Source organism: Molothrus ater, chromosome 3 (genome assembly GCF_012460135.2).
Source record: "Molothrus ater isolate BHLD 08-10-18 breed brown headed cowbird chromosome 3, BPBGC_Mater_1.1, whole genome shotgun sequence".
NCBI classification, from domain to species: domain Eukaryota; kingdom Metazoa; phylum Chordata; class Aves; order Passeriformes; family Icteridae; genus Molothrus; species Molothrus ater.
In genome coordinates this window covers 53,468,956-53,495,277 of record NC_050480.2, presented here as the reverse complement: position 1 = coordinate 53,495,277, position 26,322 = coordinate 53,468,956, and the positions used below count along the sequence as shown (strand labels likewise).

The following is a 26,322-nucleotide window of genomic DNA, read 5'->3' as shown; positions in this document are numbered from 1 at the left end:
CTTCAGAGTAACCTATTAGCTGTCAGTAGCTGGCAATGACAAAGGCAACTTGAGGGGCAGCGGTTCTGGGCTGTGTACCCATGTGAACTTTTCAGAAACCTAGGATTGTTTTGGCCATCAGCTGTGTTAATGTGTATAATTGCTTCTTGATGTTGTCTTAACCTTTGCATGCACTTGTAGTGGCAACTGAAGAGGTTAGTTATGTACACTTCATTAAAAACAGGTTTCTTTTCTTTGCAATGTTTGTTGTGATTTGTTAATTTAGTAGTTGTTTAGTTTTATCTATATGCAAAATTATAAATAGAGAATGACTGATACAAAGGTTTTACAGGTTTTGGGTTGTATGTGTTCAAGAGGGCTCGGAAGAAGGCTGAAAATCAGTATATCCTTCTACCTCACCCTGCAGAAAGAGTTGCTTGTATAAATTATTTGTAAATGGTCTAGGCAAGTAGTAGTTGATTAGTTGTGGGGCATAGCTTTGATGTTTTTTTTCTTTCGCCTTGTTAATTACGTACTTTCTGTTTTGAGTGGGAAATAATCTTTCTGATGTCTCCCTGCAGCTGAAATCAGACACTATGCAGAGCCTTTAAGACAAGCAAAATGGCTATTTATGTTAAAACTCTGCTAGTGTGTGCTTCTTCATTTACTGGATTTTCTTTCATCATAGACTTATGTTGAACTCAGCTTTTTGTTTTTGCTTATTACTTATTGTGTTTGTGCAACTGCCTTTTAAATTTAAAATTTTAGTAAAAGAGACAGTAGATTTCCTTTTTCAAAGAGATAGAAAGCATGTTTACTATTCACCTCTCAGACTTTATTATTAATGTTAGAATTTAATGCTGTACATTCGTACTTTTTTAATAGTTGCTTGCAACTTTCTTAAATGGATATTGAAACACACTTGATGAGAGTTGTTTTGATACTCCCTCTTTTGTCACGTAAAAATGTTGGCTGAGGTGTCCTTGTACATGTTCATACAAATGATGACATTATCTAGGAGTGGATTATCTTTTCTGCAGTTCCATCCTCAAGCCAGCTGTGTCATTGTATTATAGTGAATACTTGTGATTATCTTCAGCGATAAATTTGTGACTTGGTGCCTGACATAGAGTTGAGAGCTCCATGCCTGTCTTCCTTGGAATGTTGGTAACCGATTGTCAGCTGTCTTTACTTATTAGGAGGTTTCAAGGCTTTGGTTTTTATACAGAGATGTGTTTTCTTCTTTTTTTTTCTTTCCTTTTTTTTTTTTTAATATGGAGACAGAAGCTTTGGCTGCAGATCAACGAATAAACAAAGAGTTATTGTATTCATAGCTCTAGGAGTTTGAGGGGAAGCCTACTTGAGAGTGTTGAGTTCATGTTTTTTTGTTACAGGCACAAATGATGGAGCATTACTTGGGATGCTTTGTGGCTTATAGTTGCTTTAAATCGCTGCATTTGCTGTTGTCAGCCAAACTAATGCCTCTTTCAATTTTTTTTTGTTTAAACAAGAAAGCACACTTTCACTTGAAAAGTAGTTACATCTCTCATGTAAATACTCATCTTCTAGTGAATTGCTCTGTCTGCCTTGTAGAAAAGAGCACTAGGTGAATGGGATTCACATCTAAATCCCATTGTGACCTTATTCAAGTGTCTCCCACTCCTCCCTCTCTGGAGATTTCAGTGGTGAGGGTCTTTGTGGCATCTTTAAATGGAAATGTTAGTTGTATTTTGGGACAGTGACTGGTGTTGTTCATAAATATCATTCAAATAAACATTTTGTTGTTAGAAGTGAAACACTGGTTGTTAACTTAATACTGGATAAATATATATATGTAATGTGTGCATAACATCAGTAGTGCCTTAAAAGTAAGAGCTGGTTTTGATCAGACTGTTTCTCAAGTTATTATCTTGTGCAAGCTGCCTCAGATCTGAGTGTAGATGATGTAACTGGAAAACACTGGCTAAATGACTAAAGAAAATGGTAGTGTATTTTTCTATCACTTTAGAAAAGGCAAAATTAAATCTGCAGGTACTTCAGGGTGAGGTGATTTATTTGATCGTTTTGGATGGGAGGAGGGCAGGAGTGGTGGTGATACTGAGTTTACAAGTGGGTGTAGAATATTAATTTTTTCACTTCTGCATATAGCAGAAATGTCACATTTATGTATTTTTTTACAGAAAACATTGAAAAAAGGAGCAGGTATGAGAAAAAGGTTGTCAGTTACTATTTGTAGGTAGTGTAGGTTTTTCAGTGTCCTACCTTAATGGTTGTATTGTCAATCTAAAGACTGAGAATGAAACCTTGGCCCTGTTGAAATCATAAGCAAACCTTCCACTGGGTGTTTTAAGGTGCTCATGAGGCACATAATAGGCAGGAACTATTACGAAATGCTCTGTTCTCACAAAGCCTGATAGTACATGTGCAAATGAATCTGATACTGACATGAGATAGGCACTATTATAAAGGGGTTATAAATTATGGTATTTCTGTGGACTGAAGCAAAGAACAAGACTGAGGTATTTTGAGGAACTGCAGATCTACTCAGTTTTAATGAAATGCAGCAAGTTGAAGAGGAGGTGCAGAATAAGAAGCAAAAGGCAGAATCCATCTAGGCTTGCCTAGAAGAATATGGCAGTAAAAAATAGCATGAGCAAACACTAGATAAACTGGCAAAATGGTAATGTGTGTATTAGGAGTAAAACAGCACTAGAGAAAAATTGGGATGTTCTGTAAAGGCAGGAAAAGAAACAAATGGATATCAATTACTACCATGACACTAAAATAAAATCTAATAAGTGATTAAAACTTTGCACTACAGCATGTAATAGAAAGTAAAGGCATGGAAGATGTGAAAATACCTTCTCATCCATTCATAGTCAAACATGAATGCTGGGTTTTAGAGGAATGTGATGCAGTTAGAGCAATGCTGTCATTTTTGGTAGATGTTAGAGAGCACTTGTGGAGTGGTTGGGTTATGATCCCTACAGCATAAAGAGGAATACATAAAGAGGGATAAAGATACATCTCATAATCATCCTGTCACTGAGAACTTGTCTTTGAAAACTGTTGGAACTGATGTTAAAGAAAATATTGGAAGTTAATAAATGTTAAAGGAACTTTCAGATAAGATTATTTTATGTGTCAATTAGCAACTTCTTTTAATAAGTTTTCAAAATGTCATGGATGAGAGAAAGTCTTGCTATAGGAATGAAATCAGAAAGTCTACAGAAATGATAAAGCTGAAAACTGTGCATGCATTAAAGCTGGAAAAAGTTACATTGAAATTTTTGCCTTCATAGTAATGGGGACAGTACTTGATGAGCAGCTCTTCTTTCTTTTTGTTGAGTGTATGGCTCCAGGTCTTCCTCACCATACACTGTTCTTAAGACCAACTTTGTGTTTTTGTTAGAGAGTTTTCAGTGGTACTGATCACGGACATATTAAATTCTAAAATCGGTTCTTTATTGAAGAAATGATGGGGTTTTTTTGTTCATTTTTTGGTTGAAACACACAGTTTCTGAAAACACTTTCAGAGCACCTCTGTCATCAAATTCAAAAGTTGTTGCAGTTGTAGATATGCAGCATTTCCTGCAATTTAAGCCCCATGATTTCAAGTAAGGATGCATTAAATTGGTAAATTCTGAAATTTTTTTGATTTAGTGAAAACTTGTGGCAGATGCAGAGGTAGAGCCCATTTCTGCCTGAGCAGCACACAGCTGCTTTAGATGGTAGGACAGTTGTCTCCTGCATTCACTACCTGTATGATAAGTGAAGCCATGCTCCAGTAGCTCACACTGGCCCCTTCACTGCCCTGTGCTGGGTGGATACCTGGAGCAGGCACATGTGCTGCCTGTGAGGATTGAAGTGTGGCTGTGGGTTTAAGACAGCTACATCTGTGAAGGAGACAGACTTAATGGTGCAAGGGCAAACTTAATTCCATGAGCTCTCAACTTCTGCAGTAATAATCTTTCTTAAGCCTGGGGGAGAGCTGGCTCTTTGTTTTTGTTTTGCCTTGCAGAAATATGTTGACAGCCACTGAGTCACTGGTAGATGTCTTCACCTTTAGCTGCACTGCATAGAGGGTTGAGATCTAATCTGAAGGGAGTCAGAAATAGCAGTGATGACTTGCCACCCCCCATAAGGACCTACCAGAGCATAGGATGAGAAATGTTTCCTCACCAAGTCTGTCTTCTCCAACCGTAGAGATCATAGAACTACTATATTCTACTGTTTGTTCTTTCCCTGAGGTCTTTGGAGGGAGGAGGGAAGAGGCAGCACTGATAGCTAGGGTGGGTCCCTGTGACTTGTCCCAGTAATTTGTTCAGGCACAGTCACTGCTACCTCAGTCTAGCCCTCTCATATTCAAGTATCTCCAGTCCTTGGTCCAGATTCTTGACTTCCAGTGTTCACAATAAGTTCTGAGTATGTCCAAGTCCCTTCCTCCCAGTGACCACAGCCTCCTTGATTCCAGTGTTGTGCGAGACACTGCAGCCCCTGGTGCCTGGATTACAGCAATATCTGATGCTCTTCATCCCTCCGCCTTTCAGAATTGGAGGATATTACCTGAGGGAAAGAGGAGTGGCTGACCTGAAGAGAACATGGAGAAGCGTAGTGATGGCAGGCTGGTGAGAAGGAGGGAAGGAAGGATGCACTGGCAGTGAGGCTCACTCTCCCAACACACACACAGAAGCTCTGCTGTTGGAGGTCACTAGTCCAAAGGACAGACACTCTTTGGCCTGTATCCATGTCGCCTCCTGACCTTGTTTCCTCCTCTCCCCTTCAGCTCTTTCTGCCTCACTTCTGTCTCCATTGCTTTTTTAACTCATTGTCCCTCTTCCTTTGTCTGGCAAATTCAAGGCAGCTTCCATACACTTCGTAACTCCTCTGAAGAAACCTTGCCCTGCCCCTCATGGGCTCCTGTTTATTCCTCCTGTGCTCCCAGTCTGGTGACATTCAGGTGCTCTCTCTGACAGGGGCACATGCCTTACCTTTCATGAGTGTCCAGTGTCACCCTGGGAAATTAAAATTCTCTGCCTCAAAGCATGGTGTTCAAGAGGTATTTTCAAGTGTTTTATGTGAGAACATAAACGATGTATTTTTCTGTGACCTCATTCTAAGACATAGCTGAACTATTTCTGCTGAATTTTCCAGAGAATTTCAGCCTCAGGCATACATATGCCCTGGAAAATTTCAGCCTAAATGCTTGAAGTTTGGCAAAGTTTATATGCACCTGAAAGTAGTCTTAATAATGGATAATGTCAGATTGTTTTAGCTGTGTAGCTATCTGCATTGTTTATATTTAAGAGTTGGATGCAGAAAAGAAAATACTCCACTCAAAATTAATCAAACTTGAATTTAAGTAATGTGGTTATTGGAGATGAGACCTGGAAATTATACCCTGATACAGAAGATGGTAGCAATGAAAAGTGCTGTTTGGCTTCATGGGCATCTAATGGAGGAAGCTCAAGACTCACTTTGAATAAGGATTTATGTTTGAGAAGAAGAATATGACAGGTGATGCACCGAACATTAAAACACTGAAGTAAACATAGATAAAATATTGTGGTCTATAGGAGGAAATGTAAGTTTTCCCCTGGGACACTGTTAAAAGGAATCTATAAGGCTTAGCCTTTTTGTTTTTAGTTGAAACTGTGGTGAGAGTGCATGATGGCCTAAAAAACCCCAAAACTGAGAATGTTGTTGTGGATCAGGTGATCTGCAGTGGTGGAGGAACCATTGATTTTGAAAAGTATGAAATATAAATAGTAAATTACCCAGGGACATTTAGTGGCAAAAATAGAAACTTCTCATCTGGCTATAGAGCAGGCAAACAATAAAAGGAAAATTGCTGAGTAATACTTATCCAAAATTAGCAGTGAATGTGGAATTTGCTATGGTAGCAAAAAAGGGCAGTCCTCTTCTGAAGTGAATGGAGATTCCTGTAAGGAAGAGGTTATCATTTCCATCTCCTCAGGTGTAGTGTGCCCATATTCAGAATACTTTATTAGTTTTGGGTGACATTCCTGGAAAATTGGTATTGGTAATGGTAGAGACAGCCAGGGGAAAAAAATGAGGTTTGATGGATTCTATTTGGAGTAAGGAAAGAATAATAGTTCATTAAGCAGTGACTACTTAGGAAAGGGCATATTTTGGATAGGAACAAAAAAAGTAGTGTGTTAGTAGTACAAACAGCAGTGATGAGAAGAAACAGGGATGGGAGTGGGAAATCTTAGTTATTGTCATAATAACTATTACATCAGAAAGGACATGAAGAAGCTGTATTACATTGGAGGTTTTAAAATTAAACTGTTCAGCAGTGTGCTGCAAGAGGGAATCCTGCTCCTGCTGGGGGAGTGGGCTGGCTGGGTAAATCAATAGGTCTTTTTTTGGGGGGGGGGACAGTAAGGAGGGGATATTCGCCACTTTCATGAAGATGAGACTGTGATAGGCTTTTTGGAAGCTTCCCTGAACATTCTTCCATTAATCTAACCAGAACTCAGGAATTAAAAAATGGATGTCATATTAACAATACAGGGCTCTGCACTTCACGAAGTATGGTATTTTTTCTGGTTCAGTTAGTTCTCAGTAATAAAACATGAGAGTAATACTACACAATGGTTGACACCTGTCCTGAAACTGTTACAGGGCTTGGTAAGTGCTGCCAAAAAGTCTAAAAATAAAACTTCTCTCCCTTGCCTCCCTTCCCCCTCCATCACTGGCTGCAGTTTGGATTTTCTGAGGTCTATTAAGGAAGCAAATAAACTTTCATGTAAAATGTGGGTTATCACTTGCTTTTTGATCTGGAAACTTATTAGTGTGCACGAAAGCAACAGGAAAATGCTGAAATGCAGTGTTCTGTATACACTGCACTTCTTGGAAACTTTATTTTCTTTCCAGTATCTCTTTTTTTCTGATGTGAGAGAACAGATATTTTCTTAAGGTTAAGTGATTTGTCCACTGTTTGTGTCTCTCTTTATATATATTTATGTTTTTTGGTTTTTTTTTTTTTTTTTTAACATTAAGGCCAGTGATGCTAATCAGTGTGCAGCAGTATATTTAATTATTTCTTAAGCTGAATTTTTTTGGGGAGATTTTCTGCTCTCTGTCTGTGTAGGTAAGAGTCAGCCTCAAGTTATAATGCAAAATATTTTCTAAAGTTGTTTTAAATGAAATGGAAGTCCCAGACTTACTACTCAAAACCTCATCTAATTAATCAGAGAACCCAGGGTATGGTATTTTGCCAGTTTGTACATCGAGTCAATATTTGATGTGTAAAGCGTTGAGAAAACACACGTATCATTCGCCCGCAGTGAGCATGACGATTCTGACCTTTTTCTGTGCATGTCTTCAATATTCCTTTGCTTGTGTTTGCCAACAGGGCAGCCCGATGGATCCGATGGTGATGAAGAGGCCGCAGCTGTACGGCATGGGCAATAACCCTCATTCTCAGGCACAGCAGAGCAGCCCCTACCCCGGGCAGTCCTACGGCCCTCCCGGCCCCCAGCGCTATCCCGTGGGAATGCAGGGCCGAGCCCCGGCAGCCATGGGAGGAATGCAGTATCCACAGCAACAGGTTTGTGGAGGATTTTTCTGGGTTGCTTTGGTTTCCCTCCTCTCTTTCTCTTCCCTCCTGACATTCTGGTAAATACAGAGGGGCAAGAGAAAACCCTCAGAAATAAGTATTTCTTGTGCAAAAAGAGGATGAAGGGCTGTTTTAAAACTAAAGAAATTATGTTCACAGTGTGAATGTTTTCTGAAATCCCTTACAGTTTGAACAGGGTTTAGTTTGTTGCTGGGATCTTTCTGGAGAGAGAGAAGTATGTCAAATGCCATAAGTTTTCTTTTTTTTTTCCAGTTGACACCACGTAGTCTTGCATATTTTTTGGTTCTTTTCTTTGCTGCTGTTGCTATTTTGTTCTTGGCTTTTTAGGGGTTTTTATGTTCTCTTTCTCTCCGGCTTACACACACTTAATTGTAAGATGAAAACCTAGAGCTGACATCAGTACATCAAGGCTAGCGTAGTCCAGTGCATACAAAAGTGGTACATATTTATATCATCTGTTTGTTGTTGTGGTGGTTGGTTTTCTATTTTCTCCTCATTTTAATAGGAGTCTGTAGCTTTTCTTATTTTTTTTCTTTTACCAATTCTTTAAAGACAGGATTTTTTTTTAATGTATCAGAGTATATAGAAAGGTAAGGATCTTCTTTTTATCTTCTTGGATTTCACTGCTGATGGAGACCTTGTGCTTTTTTCCTACCCTTTTTAAGAAGGTCAATCTCAATGTGCATACCATGTACTAAGGAAAATATAGGAGTTTTCAAGAGGGAGAGATAAACTGAGGTTATGAAGAAGTTTAAGTTAGCTCTTTTTTTTTTTAATTAGTGATATGTGTGTAGGCAGTGAGAGCTCTACGCTGCCTTGTGAGCAGAACAAGTAACTTGATCATTAATGGGAAAGAATATTTGTTTTGTGCAACTGAGCAGTCACAGATTAGTTTCTTTTTATATTTATTGTTTAATATAGAAAATAAGATAAAATTCTGGACTCCTGGCAGATAGATTTCTGGCCAATTCTTGTTATTACCCATCCAGTAGGACAAGATGCTAATCAGACAGTTAATTAAATAACAGTTTCAAATATATTATAATATCATTATCACAGGTCTTAATTTTTCTTCTTTTCTGTTGTTAAATAGATACTTACTGATAAGGAAGAGATTATTTAGTTTAGAAATGCCAAACTGTATATTTGGTTGCTAGATTCAGGCAGCAAAGCATTTTGTCAGTTGCAAAAGGGAGTTGAAATTGAATAAAGGAGGCTTTATTTTTCTCTGTGTATCTGTAACCAAAGTGAAGTTATTGAAACACATTTTTAATTCAAGAATGAGTTATTCTGTGTTACGGCGACGAGTGTTGAATTTTCAGTGCATTTGCTAATTGCTTGGTAATTGTAAATGACCCGTCAGCCGGCAGTGAGCTGGCAGCGCCATTGGCTGCCGGCCCCATCGGTCTCCTCGCAGCGCTGCCCTCCGTGGCAGGGCCAGCCCAGCACCAGAGCTCTTCGGGGAGCAGGGACGGGATAATTATGACATTGAGTTTTTATTGAACGGACATCAGCACCTAGGCATGATTTTGTTTTGGACAGCCTCCAAAGCTTCGTGTGTTTGGTTTGTGAACCTCTAATGATCTGAATCCAGTTCTTTTCATATTGCTCATATATTACCACCTTTCTACAAAGGATTAAAATGCAGGAATGCAGGTTTGTAAATTGAATTGCCAACTTACCAGCTGAGTGGTAAGTTGTCTTTGGCACAGGATGCCACAGTTTGATTCCTGGCTGGATTTTTACTCCTGTGACATGAATATTAAGTAAGGAGAGCCTAGCTACGCTTGTTAAAACTGTGTAGCATGTACCTACTTTAGATATCATATATATATATATATATATATATATATATATATATATATATAAAATACATAATATTGCCAGAAGTTTCAGAAGATGAATCTCAGCACTTTCTGGAAATTGGACTGCTTTACAGTGTCACATTGAATTTATCAAAAGCGCAAGGCACTTCCAGAAACTTGATTGGTTAAAAGATACCGGGCCTTAAACACATACTGTACTCAGATTTAAGTATTGTGCAGAGATAGCACTGAGTAGATGGATTATGAGGGTGGAAGTGCCACACTGTAGGAAGGGTGGGAAGCATCAATGGGAGAGATTGTTCTTATTTTAAGTTATAGTTTGCTGTTGGTCAAAGATAGCTGAGGGTGTCAGCTCTGTTTCCTTGGATGAAACAAGAAGGCTTTTTGTTAAACTGTGAAGATTTCTGAATTTTGAAGAAGACCTTGAAATGTTAAGTCTGGCTCTTTGTCAGCAAGTGTTGTGGCTTGAGGTTAGAACTATGGGACTTGACAGATTTTAACTTGCAGGCTCTGCTGCAGGATGCTGCAAATGAAGAAATAAAGATGAAAAACAGCACCCTAAAGATTGAGCTAAAATTAATGAAAGTGGTAGAATTGAAGATAATTGCCTAGATGTAGTTAGCTGGTCTATGTCATATTGCAGCAGAGAATAGTGTGTTCCAGCCTGCAGCCCAGAGGTGGAAGAGCTCTCTCTCAGGAAGGGAGGCCTCTGGCATAAGCAGTAAAAGATTAAAGAGGATAAAAAAGATGAAATGGTATCAGGTGCAGTCAGCCTACATATGTGCAGCATGGGTGTCAAGCACAGCCTGCTAACCAGTTTTAAAAGGGGTATCTATGAAATGCTGCAGTCATTCTCTTACAACTGCTGTTTGGCCTAGGCATGCTTGACACCAAACATGAAGGTGCAAATAAACCCCCAGATTCTCTTAAAATTCCGTGTGGAAACTGCAGGATATTGAAGTGACTATGGAAGGTATGAGATATGTTCTGCAAAGGACTGAAGAGAGGAAGCAGATCCTGTAAGTGTTTGGAACTCATCTCTGATGAGTATTGATGATGAGCCCCAGCACAACACACTGAGCCTTACATAAAGGGCACAATTTGAAATCCAGGCAAACTCTTTACACTAATACAGCTAAAGATAAAGGGGTCTAGATATATAAATGGCCATATAGGAAAGGCAGGTTGGTTGTAAATAAAGTAGTGGTAACCTGAGATTTTTGCTTTCTTTTCTGACAGTTAACAACAGGGATACATATTTCTCATGTGAAGATGGGTGATAGCCTCCTGGGACAAAGTGCTAAGCAGTTTGAAGGGTGCTGCAGCATTTTGTAATATTTTGAGGGCATGTCCAGTTAACTCAGTGTGAGTCAAATAAATATATAAAGCCTCTGGACTGATTTGACACCTATATAAAAGGGAAGGTATGAGAAAGGAAGGTGATAAAAGAAGAGTCATATGCTTAATTTATAGGATTGCAGATGACATATCTCTTGTCAGGATGCATTAATATGGAAAATTAATTACTTAGAAGAGATTTTTATATTGTTAGGAAACTTGGGATTTTGTTTCTTTCCCATTCACCTTCAGTGGGAGAGGGGGAAAGAAGGCAAGTGAAAGCAGGGAGCAAGATGACCTGTGCCAAGGTTGTCAGTCCTTATGAATGGAACACAAGTTGCAGCAAGGTTTTAAAATGCTGTTCTTGCCTGTAAGTCTTAATACTGCTATCTCATAATCTCATGAACCCTCTCTCCTGGTTTGCATGGGGTGAATGTAATTTTTGGATTATTAGCACTCCTCACCCAAGGAATGTATGTAAAACCAGAAAGCAGAAAATATTCTCTCAGATTTAACTTTCAGTTTCTAATATCTTAGATATCACTTGGAATTACAAAGAGATGATGTCAAAACTGAAAATCCCAATATGCAGAGATAGCTAGCACCTGAAAACTTCAGGCTTGATTTTGCAATACATCTCACTATGAGTGAAATACTATCTGAGTAATAAGATCTGATTATAAAGACAAAAATTTGCTTTTCATTTAACTTCTTTTTTGCCTCACACCCTTTTTGGACCTCAGTCAGGCAAGTGATGATGCCATGATCAGTTCCTTCTGGCTTTAGTTCGATTGCCCACTCAAAGTGCTTTAGTGCTGAGTGCTGTAGGAAAACCTTCTGCTGCTTTGTAAAGACATTTGTGCTAAAAATAAAAAGACTTCAGAATACTGGTCAAAATAAGGGGCTTTTTTCTCACCAGTGGTGTTACTTTTTCGTGATAATAACATGCAGAATTTTATTTTGTGATGAATTTAATTAAGCTTAAAAATCATATACTTGAAATATTCTCTCACAGGTTTTGAAACTTTTCATCAAAGTTTGAAGGCTTGGATTTATGAATATGTTTGAAAGAACTGAATGGTGTGATATGCCTGTTTAATCAGATGATCATTGCCTAATTGATTTTTTTTTTAGCGTGCATTAAAATTCCTTGTGTACTTGATGGACTGGAACAACAACTTATTGTGTAAATAGGATCATGTTGCTATAATGCATAGTAAATTCTTTATGAAAGATATTTGCATAGATGTGTACAACAGCCATTTCTAATAACTATTTTAAATGGAACATTTCAGTACTGATCATGCAGCTGCTTTAGTGCCTTGAGCCTGCTTGCAGCAAGACAAGTTATGAGGCCTGAGCCTCAGTCTATTTTTTCTCCTTTTTTTGCTATAGAAATTCTGTGAGATGAAAGGGTGCTAATCACTTGTTCCTTTAACTTTTTAAAATATTCTTGATTTGCAGAATTCAAAACCAAATGTTATCAGTGTCCTCACTGTTTTAAGAATGGAACTGTAGATATTCAGAGAAGTACTAATTCCATTTCCCCCCTTTTTTGATATACAGATTTTTTTGAGGTGTAAGGAAAATATGCCTGTTGTTGTCTTATATGGCAAGTTTCAATATGGAGTAACTTTTTTTTTTTAAGGGGAGAAAAAGTTGTAAAACCTCTAGGAATATGTAGCTAGGATTTATTGTAATGGAAACTGCAAGTAAACCAGAACTATAGGAGCAGCAGTGTGATTACATCATTTAGGAAAGGGTTTACAGTGCCTGGATTGGGTAATGTCCCAGGTTGGAAATGTCGAGTTTATGCCAAGGAAATCAGTTGGCTTTTGCCTTGTCAGATAGAGTTTTAAAGCTAGCAAACACAGGTGTTTACTGCTGGTTGGCTGGTTGTATGAGTTATTTTCTGAAGTCATTTTAATTCTAAAAAATTGAAGTCTGCCAAGAAAGTGAGACTTAGTGTCATATTTTGCTCTGAACCATTAACTTGAAATGCTGTGTATACATAGAGCAAGTACTGGTCAAGTGATTATCTTTTTGGTCCTCTGTGTGTATAATTACCCTCAGCACCTAGATGATATTAAATGTGTTGCAGTTTTTTGCTCCTAAGTAGGTTTTAGCACAATTGATGTTAGTCTTGTTAAAGAGAGCAGACACAGAAAATAAGCACCATTTTCAGTTCTTGGACTGTTTATTTTGCAAGAACAGAGAATGAATCAATGTGATAGAATCTCAAAAACAGCCAGCAGAGGACAAAATAGTGAGATGTGTTGCTTTTTCTTAAAGATTGATAGATACATTTGATGCACATACATAAGAAGGGAGTGTAAAGCTTTGATCAGCATGTGCTTCAGAAGTATATTTTTCAAGATTTTTGTTTGATTTACCTTTGGGATTTTGGGGGCATTTGTTTTCCTTTGGGTTTTGGTATGGCTTTTGTGGCATGTGTGTGTGTTCTATTTGTGTTTTTGTTTGCTTGTTTGATTTATTTTGGTATGTTTCATTTATTTTGGTATGTCACTGGGCATTTATTTGGAGCTGTCACTAGCAGATTATGGATCTACTTTGTTACTATTTTTCCCAACTTCCTGTTCTGTAAAAAACATAAATACTTTTAATTAAAATAATTTATCAGTAACATTTTATTTGAATGATAGATCTGCTATCCTGTTGAATTTCTCTAAACCTCAGAAAAAAAGTCAGTAAAGTAGAACTGCTGCTTCTTGGAGAAATGTAATGTTTGAACCAGAAAAAGGGACAAGAAGTCATAGCTAGTTGCCTTTCATCTAAGGCCACCTTTAAGAATGGGTCTTTTGATAGTCAAGTGTTAATAATTGCAAAGAAAAGTTGTTGTTCTTTGTCATGTAAAGAAATGGGATTTTTAAATTTCAGATTTAGGAAAATGCTAAGTACTGTGCTTGTGCAGACTGTAGGAAAATGTTTAGCATGGTCCTTTCTTTTGGTATACTAAGCCTCATTGACTAAATTGAAAAAAAGGCTGCTACTTTAGTTCATGGCAGGATAAGGCTTTATGTTGTATTGTCTCCTTTAGAATTATCCCTTCTATTGAGTGTAATTCACTCTATAGAGGGAGGTGAGCACAGATTACAGATAATCACAGAATCAAATTCGACATAAGTTGTGGTCCTTATGATGGTTTAGCTCTTCATCTTAATGCTGGTCATCTGAGATTGTTTACTGAAGAAAATCCCTTAAGTAACAGAATTGCATTATTATGGTAAATAGAAACATTTCAGTAGCTTCCATCATTCTTTGAAACAGTGCAGAAAAAAATGTAGGTTGAAAAGGGAAAATAACTGATCTTTCAGCTGGTGAGAGATGATTCAGAAATGAGACTGGGTCAACATTTTTATTTGTTGAATTACCATGTAATGATGTTTAGTAAATGCTAATTTTTACATCCAAACTGGAGTACTAGGCAGACAACATTTGTACAGAAAGTGTGTAAGAATGATCAATGTATTATGACAAATGAAATGTATTCTTGTTACTGCTAAACGATTGTCATTTAGCTGGAATATTTAATAGCTGTAATCACATTTGTTGTTCTGCTTGGAAGTGGGGACATTAGAGGGGAAAACATGCAAGCCCTCTGTGTTGGTGTTCTGAAAAAGGTTGTTTAAAGAAGCAGCAGTTATTTTGTTATTGGGAGCTTGATTTGCTAGCAGAATTAGCTGTCACTCTGCACTGGAGTTAGGCAGGAAATAAATTTGGTGATCAGGAATGGAGAACAGAGAGCTGTTTGCTGCTTCACTAGGAGGGTACAAAATCACTTGCTTATGAACAGCTCATTTTACATGGCAGCAGGAGACATGAGTTTATTTACATTTGAAGTAAAATAAGCATCTTGCTTTAAGAAAAGACTGCTGCAATACTCTGTTCAGCAGCTGCCATATAATGATTGTGCCAGGAGGGTTTTAGAGTGTAGGTAAGGAATAATTGACTGTTACTCTTAATATTATAGTCATAGTAGTTTTTGTTAATAATATTAATCAAAGAATAATTGACGCTCAAATAGTTGAAATAATGTCCCAACCCATCATGCACATATTCAATATGATTTTTTAACCATATTCTAACTGTATTTCCCAATATTCCTGAGGGAACTCAGATTTTTTTTTTCTATTTTTTTAAAATCATGATATGAGTTTCTCAGAAGATGCTATCATTTGTCTGTAAATTTGGACTTGCTCAAAGGAAACAAGGGATGCAATAGAGCGTGCTTTTTTAAAAATAGGGAGTGTGTTTCCCACAGCTGAAAATAGGGCTGAAGATAAGGGGAAATCAGTGGGAAATTTGCTGTGATTTCATTGGAAAACAATTTCTCTTTGGGACCACGTTGGTGAGGTTGGGTGACTTGTCTTGAGTTGATATCAGGGTAGGCAGAATTAATCCACTAAGTCAATTGAAGAGACTTTCAGAATGAGACAGGTCAGTACCCTTCACTTTGCTCACCCTGTGACAGAGTCAAGTAGGTTTCTTCTTGAAACAATAGGCCTTTCAAAAAATATCTGATGTTTTAGTAGTTCAAGATTAGACTCTTATTGCTAGCAGCAACTTTTATTTTTTTATAGACTAAGATTTATATTAGATTTAGCTTCAGCAAAACTTGTACAAAAATTACAGTGGGAGAGTTAGTACTGCAAAAAACCAAAAGTATTTTCCATACCTTTTTAAACTAGTCAGTCTGAAATGACATGGGTTCCATGTAGTACAATTCAAGCTTGCTCAGTAACCTGCTTTACTTTTGCATGTTTTATCATCTAGAACATTAAGACCTTTTTGTGGGAGTGGATGAGTTATAAAATCTTAAAAAAAAAATCTTAAACATGTTTGAGACTATTTAATTTCTCTGTAGACAATTTTTTCTAATAGTTGTGTTTGTTTATATATTGCATTGCTCCTTATAACTGTTCTAACTGGGCACATGTAAAAATCCTAATGTAAATACTTTAAGCTTTTGGTGTTTGGTTGTTTTTCAAGACGGATGAAAGAAAGATTTAAGAACTTAAAGAATAACTCAAATCTACAACTCATGCAATATCTGTAGGCTTTTATTCTTCTTCTACCTTGGGTGACCCCATTTTTAGATACTTCTGGTACTTGTTCATTGCTTTGCCTGAAATAGAAAAAATGTGTTAGGTGCTTGCATCCTTGCTGATAACGTATTTCATCTCTGAATCTTATAAAGTCTTTTGGGGGTGTGGAAGAGTACCAAGGAGAAAATCAGTGTCTGTTTCATTTCTTTCTCCACTCCATTTTTTTCCCTCCTCTTCTGAATATTGTTTCTTAGTAATGCTTTTTGCATTTGAGTGTAAAAGCAAGACACATACAGGTAATAAACAGTTCAGTGACGGAACATTATTAGAAATCATATTTGAATCTTATATCCAAATACACCTTTAGGAAAGTAAGTGAATTTAGTTTTGGTAAATTACACTTGCTTGTTCATTTCTTTCACAGAACAGTGATGAAGAGTTTCTGCATATTTCTTGGCATACTGTAATATAACTTGTCTTTTGAGACAAGAGTCCAATCAAAATAAACAAGGTTTATATAGCCACTTAGGGAAGATGTTGTTTTAATTATTTAAGAAGTAACATTAGTTGTCTGGAGTCTATATACATGTGTGTTTTCGAGGCCATGTTGGCAAGGATGTGCTTTACAGGACACCTTAGTGGAGCCACCTTGTTCTTCCCACAGGATTGTCTCTCTGTTTTGTGCTCAGCAAGTGGTGCTTAATAGAAACAAACACAGAGAACTGAGTCTGTGCATGGACAAAGCAAGCAGGGCTGCTCAGCAAGGACCTCTGCTTGAAGCTACTCCTGCTCCTCCTCAGAAACTCCACTGCTTGCCTCTGCCATCTCTCCTAACTTTCCGGGCTGGCAGCACTGAAAGTGGGCATGTGTTTTGAAAGTGGGCATGTGTTTTGACTCTTCTACTGTACTGTGAGAATGTTTTAAAGGACAGATGCAAATTGACTGGTTTGTGTTTTTCATTGGTTTCATTTTATTGCTGGTTGGCAAAACTGAGGAAAATCAGAGGCTGAGATATCTCCCCGCAGGTTTGGGAAGTGTGTACTTAATAGATTTATAGCCCTTTTATGCTTGGAAGGGTATTCTAGGGAGGAAACTATTATTTCTAAAATGAACCTTAAGTCCTGCAGAAAATTATACTTTAGACCTCATGTTCACAAGAAATCCCACCTGATGTTGGAGAGAAGGCGGGTGGGTTTTTAGTCCTCTGAGGTGATGCTGTGAGAAATTCTATGTATCCTTCTCAAACTGAAGATTGTTTTATGACCTGAGTAAATTTGCAGTCTTGCAGCAAGTAGTGAAGAGTAGATTCAGTAAATGCCAAGATTGTGTAGGGTATTTGGCCTTTTCTGCTTTGATTTTATACATCACAGGAAAAATAATGTTTTTTAATGTTCCTTTAGGCTTATAACACCAGGGTTACAAGAGAAGCATAACCACAAAAAGTAACTGAAGAATATCCAGGAAAAGATCAGATATACTTTGGGTGTATTAGGTGTAGGCTTTTCTTTCTTCTTTCTCTCTTGTGTTCTGTCATCCCATTTTTGTCTTTCACATGTAGAACTGACTAAAAATACACTCCTATTCTTGGCATGCATTAATATCTTGTAAAGCAGAATAAAAACTTGACAAAATACCAGAACCCTGTGAACGTGTGACTTGCTGTGTCTTTACTGGAGTTGCTTTAGACCAGCTTACAGGAACTTAGAAACTTCAGCATTCTGCATATTTGGTTAAAAAAGGAAAAAAAAGGCCCAAAAAAAGAGTTAAAGAGTTAACCTGGTTGTAAGACTGCTGTTTGTAGGAATGTGGAAAGATCTATATTACGTGTGGTGTTGTGCTTAGTGAAGAAAACATGTTTTTACTTGAAAAGTACTTTAATACATGGACCTGATGTTATGTATTGCACTTCAGACACAGGAATGAATGGCTGTGTCCTGAATTCTTTAAGGTAATAAAATTAAGTGATCTCAGTATTTAAATAAATATTCGCTAAAAGAAAGGAGCGCACACTTTGGCATTTGGTGTAGATCTTGTAGTAAAGAAATGCTGCAAATGATAGGGTTTATTATTGCATTGTGGTTTTGTTGGGTACTTTTTACTGTCTTAGAGATGTGACATTTCTATTTGCAATACCAAGTGGTAATTTCTCTGAAATAGGAGGGTGCAAATTCTTGAGTAAGAGTTTGGTAAAGGCATGGAAGGGAGCCTGGGACTGGTAGAAAAGCAGTATTGTCAGTGCTAGCACTGATTGTACAAGGAATGATCATCTGCTTCCTGCATGTCAATAAAAATGCAGGAGAGCACCTTTCTTGACACAGAGGTTGCTGAAACATCAGTGCTGTCTTTTTTTGTAATACTCCTGTGGATGTTTTTGCACAAAGTGGTATTTGTCAGAGCTTGAAATATTCTTGCACAGTTTCCTTTGAACAGGTAGCACAGGACAAGTTCTAGCACATAGCTGCTTGACATGGGGCCGCCTACCGCAGGGAAGGAATGCCTTGCTTACATACGTCTGAGCTGATGTGCTGAGAACTTTGCCAGTCATTTTGCCAGTTACATACTGGGCTATAAATGATTACTGAACTTCCATTTTGAATCACAGAATTTTTCCCCCCTTTTTTCCCTCCCCCTTTAAAGTAAAACCATAGCAGTGGGAAATACTGGGAATGCCTTAACACTTTGTGATTACCCTGGAGATGCTTTACAATGAATGTAACATAAATCTGCACATCTTTATTGCTATGCCATCTTCATTTTTGAAATGCAGTATTGTTGTCGTTTTGTTGCTTTCACTAGTACTGTTCATCTAATAACCACCTGGTGTGGGGTGTGTGAAATTACAAGGGGAAATAAATATTGTGAATGGTTCACCTAAAAGATGCAATAAAAATACGCAGACTTAAATTTTCCTGAAAAAGAGATGCCTTTTCTTTGTTATTTTTATATATTTGACAAGAGATTGCAGGTGAAATTTGAACAGTAGTTGAAAGCAGCATAGTCTTGTTTTGCACTCTTGCTGGAGTTCTTAATTTATGCTGTCAACATCTTGGTTTGGAAATTGAGATATTCAGATATCAGGTTTTGATATGTTGTGAAAATCCCAGTTGTGTTCAAAAAAGATAGAATGAATTGGGCAGTAGAACTCTGAAAGGATGTGAATTCATTCTTGTCCCATAGTTTTTCCTACGGTTGAAGTCAGTGTAAGTGCTTATTGGAGCAAGCAACATAGAGCAGTGTATTTGTGTGCAGTTGCCTTGAGGAATTTTTCTTGTCTTTTTTTTGTCCTTAAGATTCCTTGTCTTGCAGCAGCTTTCTCTGTTTAGTTGAAGGTGAAATGAGCCTTGCGAACATATTTGTCAGCTGAGGCAGAGGTATACATGTTTGTCCATATTGCTACGTTAATACTGTTCATTACACTATATTTACTCTTGGAAAATTAAGTGAGTAATGAAAGCCTGAAACCTCATTCTGGACAGAGGTGTTATGGATGCTGTCAGTCTTCTGCTTGCTCTCCCTACTGGGTGAGGAAACCCACCCAGTATAGCTGGGGGGTCTCCCTGTTTGTGTTCAGGAAGGGCCCCACTGGCTATTAGCTCTGCCACTGGCTTACGTGATTTTTAGTGAAATTTGCCTAAGGTTGTGCTATTCATGCCAGTTTTGCTCTTACCACTGCACTTTGAAACTAGAGGCTCAGAAGGCTTCCCATTTGGGTGGGGGAGCCAGGTTACCAGCCCTTGCTGTGGCAGCCTGTCCCTTCATGGAGCTGTTTTGTAGGAAGCTGCAGTGGCTATGAGCTGATCTGTCTCAAAGGCCTCCCCCTTGGGAGACAGTCAAGATAAATGTAGTGACGGTAGGGCTGTGTGAAAATCTGGACCTGTATTAACTAATACATCTTGAAAAAGCAGCCATTTGAATGGAAGTTTGTTTTGATAACTATTAAGAAAAGACTTGGCAGGTGAAAATAAGTGTACGGATGCAAATCTTAACAAAGAAGTTGATAATCTTTCTCCTGAACAAAGCTGCTGATATGTGGCTGGCTGTGTTTTAGTGTCTTTGCCAGGACTTGTCATACCTTTGGACACCCTGTAGTACCACCACTGATTTAGAACTGAAATCATACTGCATATCAAAGCAATAGGGGTTTTGTTTTGTATGTTTGTTTGTTTTGGGTTTTGGTTTTTGGTTGGTTTTTGTTTGTTTGTTTTTTCTGTTGAAAACAAAATTACTAGGTCAGAAATTTCAAGGTATCAGAAATAAACACACTACTGTGGGATTGGAGAACGCTGAAGGTGTGAAGCTTGAATTGTTCCACTGACCAGAAAATATACCTAGACAGGCCTTTTCTGACACAAAGAAGAAAAGAATGCCTCACACATTTGATGCTGTAGAGACTCCCAGAAGATAATTACCAAGGGATGTTCTGAAGTCTCAGAACATCCCATGAAGTAGGAGAAAACCCACTTTTTCCATTCAGTGCAAGAAACCTAGCACCTCTCCTTTTTCTATTCCCTTTCCCCAGCTGCATTTCGGTGTTCTGTCAGCTGTGGTGGAAGAATTCACATTAGTAAGGTAGGGTTTTGATGCTAGTTGCCAGTAGGCAGAAGCTGTTTAAGAGCCTCCTTATCCAGTTTGGCACAAAAGGTGTTCCTGATAAGCAGTTCAGAAACAAATATCCTGCAAGTGTCCCACTGGTAGGGTGAGTAGTTTAGTGTAATTGTTGGTGTTTTCTAGAAGCTGGTTATTGTCTGCAAAGGGAAGGGAGCATGTTCTTAGGCTGAGCTCCCCCTGGTAAGCAGAGGAACTATTTCTTGAGGTCACTTTGGCTTGGGTGAGTAGAAGAGCTCAGAGCTGGGACAGTGGAGGTGGAGGATGACATTATAGGAACACGTAACCACACATTGAGATTGAAATCATGGTTTTGTGGACAGCAGTGATCAAGAAACTAAAGATGACAGGAGGGGCACAACTTCCCCCCCCACCCCATCCCCATTTAATTGCTTATACTCTAATGCTGGCAGCCAGGATAATAAACAAGGGAAGCTGGAATTTCTCATTTACAATTACAAATTTTGTTTGCTTGGTATTACTTGAAACCTAGTGGAAAGGTTCACAGGATTAGAATTTTAAAATAAATGGTTATAACCTATGTAGAGAGAATTGAATGGATAGAAGGGGAAGGTAAGTGGTACTCTATATCAAGAGTGATATTATGTATTTCTGAGTAACTGAGTACTCAAAAGCAAATGATACTAAATGCTTGTGAGTTATTGTCCTGGCAGAGAAGGCAATGAGGGTGCTAACCAGTACCTGCTAGGTACCTCTGAAATGAAGATGGTGTCCCTCAAGACAAGATGACCTGTCCCTCAAGAATGTAACTTGCACTGGAGTGAGAAGGGGGATACAGGGACTGAACACCACCTGCAGCAAGCATTGAAACCTTTAGGAATATCTGTTAAAAACTGTGCATGTAAATGCAGGCAGCAGTTTGTCTGGCAAAACATTGTATCTGGCACTGAGGAATTCAAAAGCAGATGAAGAAGAGCTAGTCACAGAAGTCAATCAGTGGTTCTTTTAGTTGAAAGGACCATAGCTGGATTTAATTAAGTTGTATGCAGAAAGAATTGAGCTCAAATAAGCAACAATATAAAATCCATGAGCATGGATGCATATTGATTGATAGATATATCGTGTACATACCACACACACACACACGTACACATCTGTTGCTTTTAGAGGGACAGCAGCACAGAAGATGGGAATGGTTATGAGCTGAATCAGTTAGAGGGTTTTTTTCTCTGTAGATGATGCTTGGAATGGCTTGAAGGTTTTTTTACTAAACAAATAATTGAAGAAAAAGTTAATGCTGTCCTGCTGTTCTTGTTTCCAGCATCAGTCAGAATTTTATAACTAGAAGCTTCACTTCTCTAAGCAATTTCTTGTTTTGTTTATAAAGAATATTTTGAATGTGGATCAAGTTTATTTTTATGTGGTTTCTTTAAGTAATGAAGACCTGTTTTAAAAGGAGTAAAATTCCTTCAACTATAAATTAGGACTAATTATGAATTTGAAAAAATGATCTGGTAAGAAAGAAATGTTCTGTTTGCCATTTTTATAATGTAATAAGCATGTTAAATTTAAGCACTGAATAAATATTTGTTTAAGCACCTAATTGCTTAAATAAGTGCATGAGGACATTAAATACATTTTTCTGGTTAGCAAAAAGACTTGCCAAGCATGGTGTGAAAGCTAGAGCTACTAATAAACTGAAACAAAATAGTTACCAATCAGTGAGACTAAACTTTCCTTTAAAATTATTTAAAAAAAGCGCAACACAAGATGAAAATACATTGCTCACACCACATTTTCCTGTTGCCAATTTAAATGAAGATAAAACCAGACTTATAGAGAATACTTTAATTTTAATAAATCCATTGTGATCTATGAACTAAAATGCAGTTCTCACTTACGGGATATCGCTTTCTTCTGGAAACGCAGTGACAGAGAAAGCTTTGAAGGTCATGGTAGATAATCAGTTGAGTGCAAGTTCCTTGTGCAGTCCTGCAGTTTAAAAGCATTAATATGATATTTGGCTGGGTAAAAGAAAGTGATACTGGCAAACTGAATCTGGGTTTTGGTCCCTCAAAATGGCTAATAGAGATGCTGCTCAGATACAGAGTTAGGATGGCTGCAGCGAACTGGAGAGTGTGGTTGATAGTAAAAATTCCAAAGAACTGAATAACCTTTTAGGTTAAAAAGAAGTGATTCAGGTTTCTGGGCCTGAACTTGTGTATTACTGAATACACAAGAACAAAAGCTTTAACGAATTTTTCAGTCCAGCACAGAGGTATACATGGGCTATACTTTCACAGACAGGGAAGGCCCATTGGCTAGAGAACTGCAGCCATGTGCAAATGTTGTGTAAGGCTTACTATGCCCTTCAGGTAACTCAAAAAATCAAAATAACCCCAAGAGGTCTGAAAATTAACATGGTGTTTAAAGTATTGAGTGACATGAACGTGAAATCACTTTCCTTCTGCCATATTGCATTCAGAGCATTTGTTTTTCTTTCTCTAGTGAATCATATGTTCCAACAGTGTGGTCAGTTTATTAAATCTGCCCCACATTGTTATGCCTTCAGAAACCAGAAACTTTAATTACTAAAAAAAACTATGTGCTCTGGTTCCTAATTCTGTAAAAGTGAGTGCTTTTTGTGGAGGTGGGTTCTCTGGGCCCAAGATGTTTGCCATCAGGCAAGTAACTTAAAATACATGTAGAAGGTGTGAAAACACCTTCTGGAGATGGAAGGTATTCTTACTTCTTCTGAAATACCACATGCAAACTGTAAGAGTTCAGAAGACACAGAAATGGTATTTTGTGTCTCACTTGGAATCATGGGCAGAATTGCACCTGCATCCTGCAGAAAAGCAAGGGAGGGCAGCAAGCTGGCAGGCCAGCCTGTGGGCTGCCATGCTCTCCACAGCAGGGGCAAGTTCGGCTGTGACAAGTGCTGCCCCACTCTAGCTGGCAGGGAGGAATTCTGAGTAGGACACTCACTGAAGGGGACACACAGAAGTTTATCTCCTGAATTTGACTTTTTCCAACTCCGTAAAGCCCATTTAAACAGTGGAGGGCTTTTTCCTTTTAGCTGCTTATATACCACTGAAGCTTGCTGAGAGTTTCTCCAAGGAAGGGAGATCAGGTGTGGACTTCGCTGAGAATGAGACACTTCTGGAGAATGGTTTTTGCGTTTTTTTATGTTGGTTAGCCATCATCTTGATTCTCAGCCTTGTGAAATCAAAAACATACAAATAAAGAAAAGATTACCTTACTAGTTTCCTTGTGAAAATGTGTGCAAGTGTACCCATACTAAGCACACTGCTGTGTATCTGTTCTTGTCTGCCTTGGCATGCTTTGGGTGTAAGGGTCTTAATATGGGTTGATTAACACTTTACTTTCCAAAATTGACTACAAGGAAGCAAATTTTACAAATTTATAAAACTATACAGTAGATGAAGCTGAGGTTTAATCAAATCAATTTAGTCTGGCTCTATTAATAGCTAAGAAATGGCTTTATATTTTTTTCATACCTGGAATCTGTGTTACAATACTCTCAAGTTACTTTTCAACCTCTTGTTCTTCTAGAAAACGAACAGTTATTGCTAATTTTTATGTAAAATATAAATCTTTACTTTAGACATTTTGGGGGTATTTTGGAGAATAAATTAAACTTTAAGACAATATTTATTAGAATTTTACATGTAAGTTTTGCATTTAATAGTCCAGTTTTCTTTCAGATTTTGGTAAACCTAATAAAAATGTAACTGTAGTTATATATTTATGATAATTTCAGTTGTATGTGCTTTTAGGAATGCATGTATATTACATACTAATGAGCAAATGAGATAACACTTTAGAATTGGAATATAGAAAGAATCCTGGTAATTAGGATGCTTCAGTGCAAATTTTGACTCTGCTGCTGAACTGCTATGCTAATTTATTATAAAATGCATGATACGTGCAAATAAATGATAAAACACCGACCCAGTGCTGCATATAGTAGTGCTTTATCCAAAATAATGTTTATTGAGCAGAAATGGTGTTCTTGCAAAACATGGGATTGAAATCTGAGTTTTCAGTGTGCTGGAGTTCTAGCTTGCTTTGAACAAATCCGCTCTTGCACATCAGGTGGAAACACTCATGCTGTAGATGCAGCAATTAATTGCTTTTATCTCAGGACTTAGTTTAATCTTGCTTCCCCCTCTTAAAGCAGTCTTGTCTTGAAACTTCTTCTGTCTCAGTTGATGTTAAATGTGCCATATTTCTGTCAGGAGAAACTGCTACCGTCTGGCACTGGGGATTTGTTCTCAAGAGTAGTGGGGTTTGCTGTGTTGTTTGCCAGTTCAGGCGTACTTGGGTTACATCATAGGAGAAGGTCTGGAGGTGGGGAAGACCTTTCAAAATGAATATGAGTAGAGGGAGCAGATACCAACAGACATGTACTCAAGGGACAGCATGGCCAATGCGCAGAGTCAAGTAGGTGTCTGCAGGAGTGTAGAGGAGGTCATTACAAGAGGAATGTTGCAGTGACTGACCTCAACTGATGAGAGCACACATAGGATATGTAGCTATGCAAGCAGAGGAAACTCTAAATTTTAGGTGCTGTTGCTGTGCATGAAGCATCAGGGCTTTGGAATAATTAACATCAGGATTATTGAGGTAAGAGTGCTCAATAGTGTATTCAGGCACAATTAGTTTTATGTTTTCTTCCATGGTTTACTGATGTTACTGGATCTCTGAAAGATCAGTAATGCAATGGACTGTGTATACATGTAGCTTGTTAGAATAGTACATGTAAAAGCAGTTTCAGAAGTTTTATTTAAGTGGGAAAACTGGTGTGTTTTTTCCTTAAAACAACTTAAACATAAAGTTTGTAACAGTTTCCATTTAGTTGTCAGGTGTTGGTTGTCACCTTTTAGAATAGAACAAAAGAGAAAAGATGATCACCAGAAAAACATGTTGGCCTACTGTATCACTGAGGAGAACTGGGAAAGGTGTGTGTGGGCATTCCCTGCCACCAGCCATACTGGTGAATAGTAGATGCTTGAAAACAAGTCACTGTGTGTTTCTGTCTTTTGTCTTCCATTTGGTTCCAGTGTTGTTAAATTTTGCCTTGGATGTACTATACGCATGCATCCATAAATATATTCTGTGTGCACATCCATGTATGTGGTGGTATGTAGCTCTCCATGTGCAGAAGCATCCTGGTGGTGTGGATTCCTGGGCAGTGGTAGGCACCACTCTTGGTCACAGCACTGGCTGTTCTTGGCCCTGTCAGCCATAGTGATGCTTTAAATCTGGGATTTACTATGACAGTTAAATACAGAGCATGTATAGCTCACAAATCCCCCTCTGCCATGACCCCAGATATTGATTTATTTGATTGGACAGTTGGAAGACTATTCAGAATTATCTGTGGAGTAAGCAGCATTTTGAAACCAGTCTTTATTAACATTAAAATGATTTATTTCTCCTTATGTTTAAAATAACTTGGAGTTTGAGTCTGACATTGCATAAATCTCTAGGTAGTGGTGGGTGTTCGAACAAATTTTATGCAGTCTGCTTATTCCCTTAAAATTTTCACAACCAGTATTCAAAAGCTGCTTCATTTGAAAGGACAGAGTTTTCACAGCTTACTGGGCTGCAGATTTAATACCAATGAACTTTGAAAGCTTTTGCCAGGACAAGTGCATGCATCTTTGTATTGCTCCACAAGTTGGTGGTTTAGCTTATTTTGGAGAAATAAATCATAAATGTCAGATCTGAAGAAGGGCTTATGTGACTGTAAATATGTGAGTGCTTTTCTTCCTCTGACTATGTTGGTTAGCCTGGTAAGATGCTCTCTCCCCCTCCACAGGCTTCACTGTATTTATTCCATGTATAGTGTTATTTGTTTATTTATGTATTTATTTTTAAGTATCGTTTGCATTCCGGTCTAAATGTGCTTGAA

The 26,322-nt window shown here is 37.9% G+C and overlaps 1 protein-coding gene across 4 annotated transcripts in view; it reads left to right on the top strand.

The window, feature by feature from the left end:
• The window catches only part of ARID1B (AT-rich interaction domain 1B), a 325,133-nt gene that overhangs the window by 25,166 nt on the left and 273,645 nt on the right, over window positions 1-26,322 (top strand). For all 4 annotated transcript variants that reach the window (XM_036379450.2, XM_036379449.2, XM_036379453.2 and 1 more), the window contains exon 2: window positions 7,361-7,555. In XM_036379450.2, the coding sequence (XP_036235343.1) occupies window positions 7,361-7,555 (195 nt within the window). The remainder of the gene's footprint in view (window positions 1-7,360; window positions 7,556-26,322) is intronic.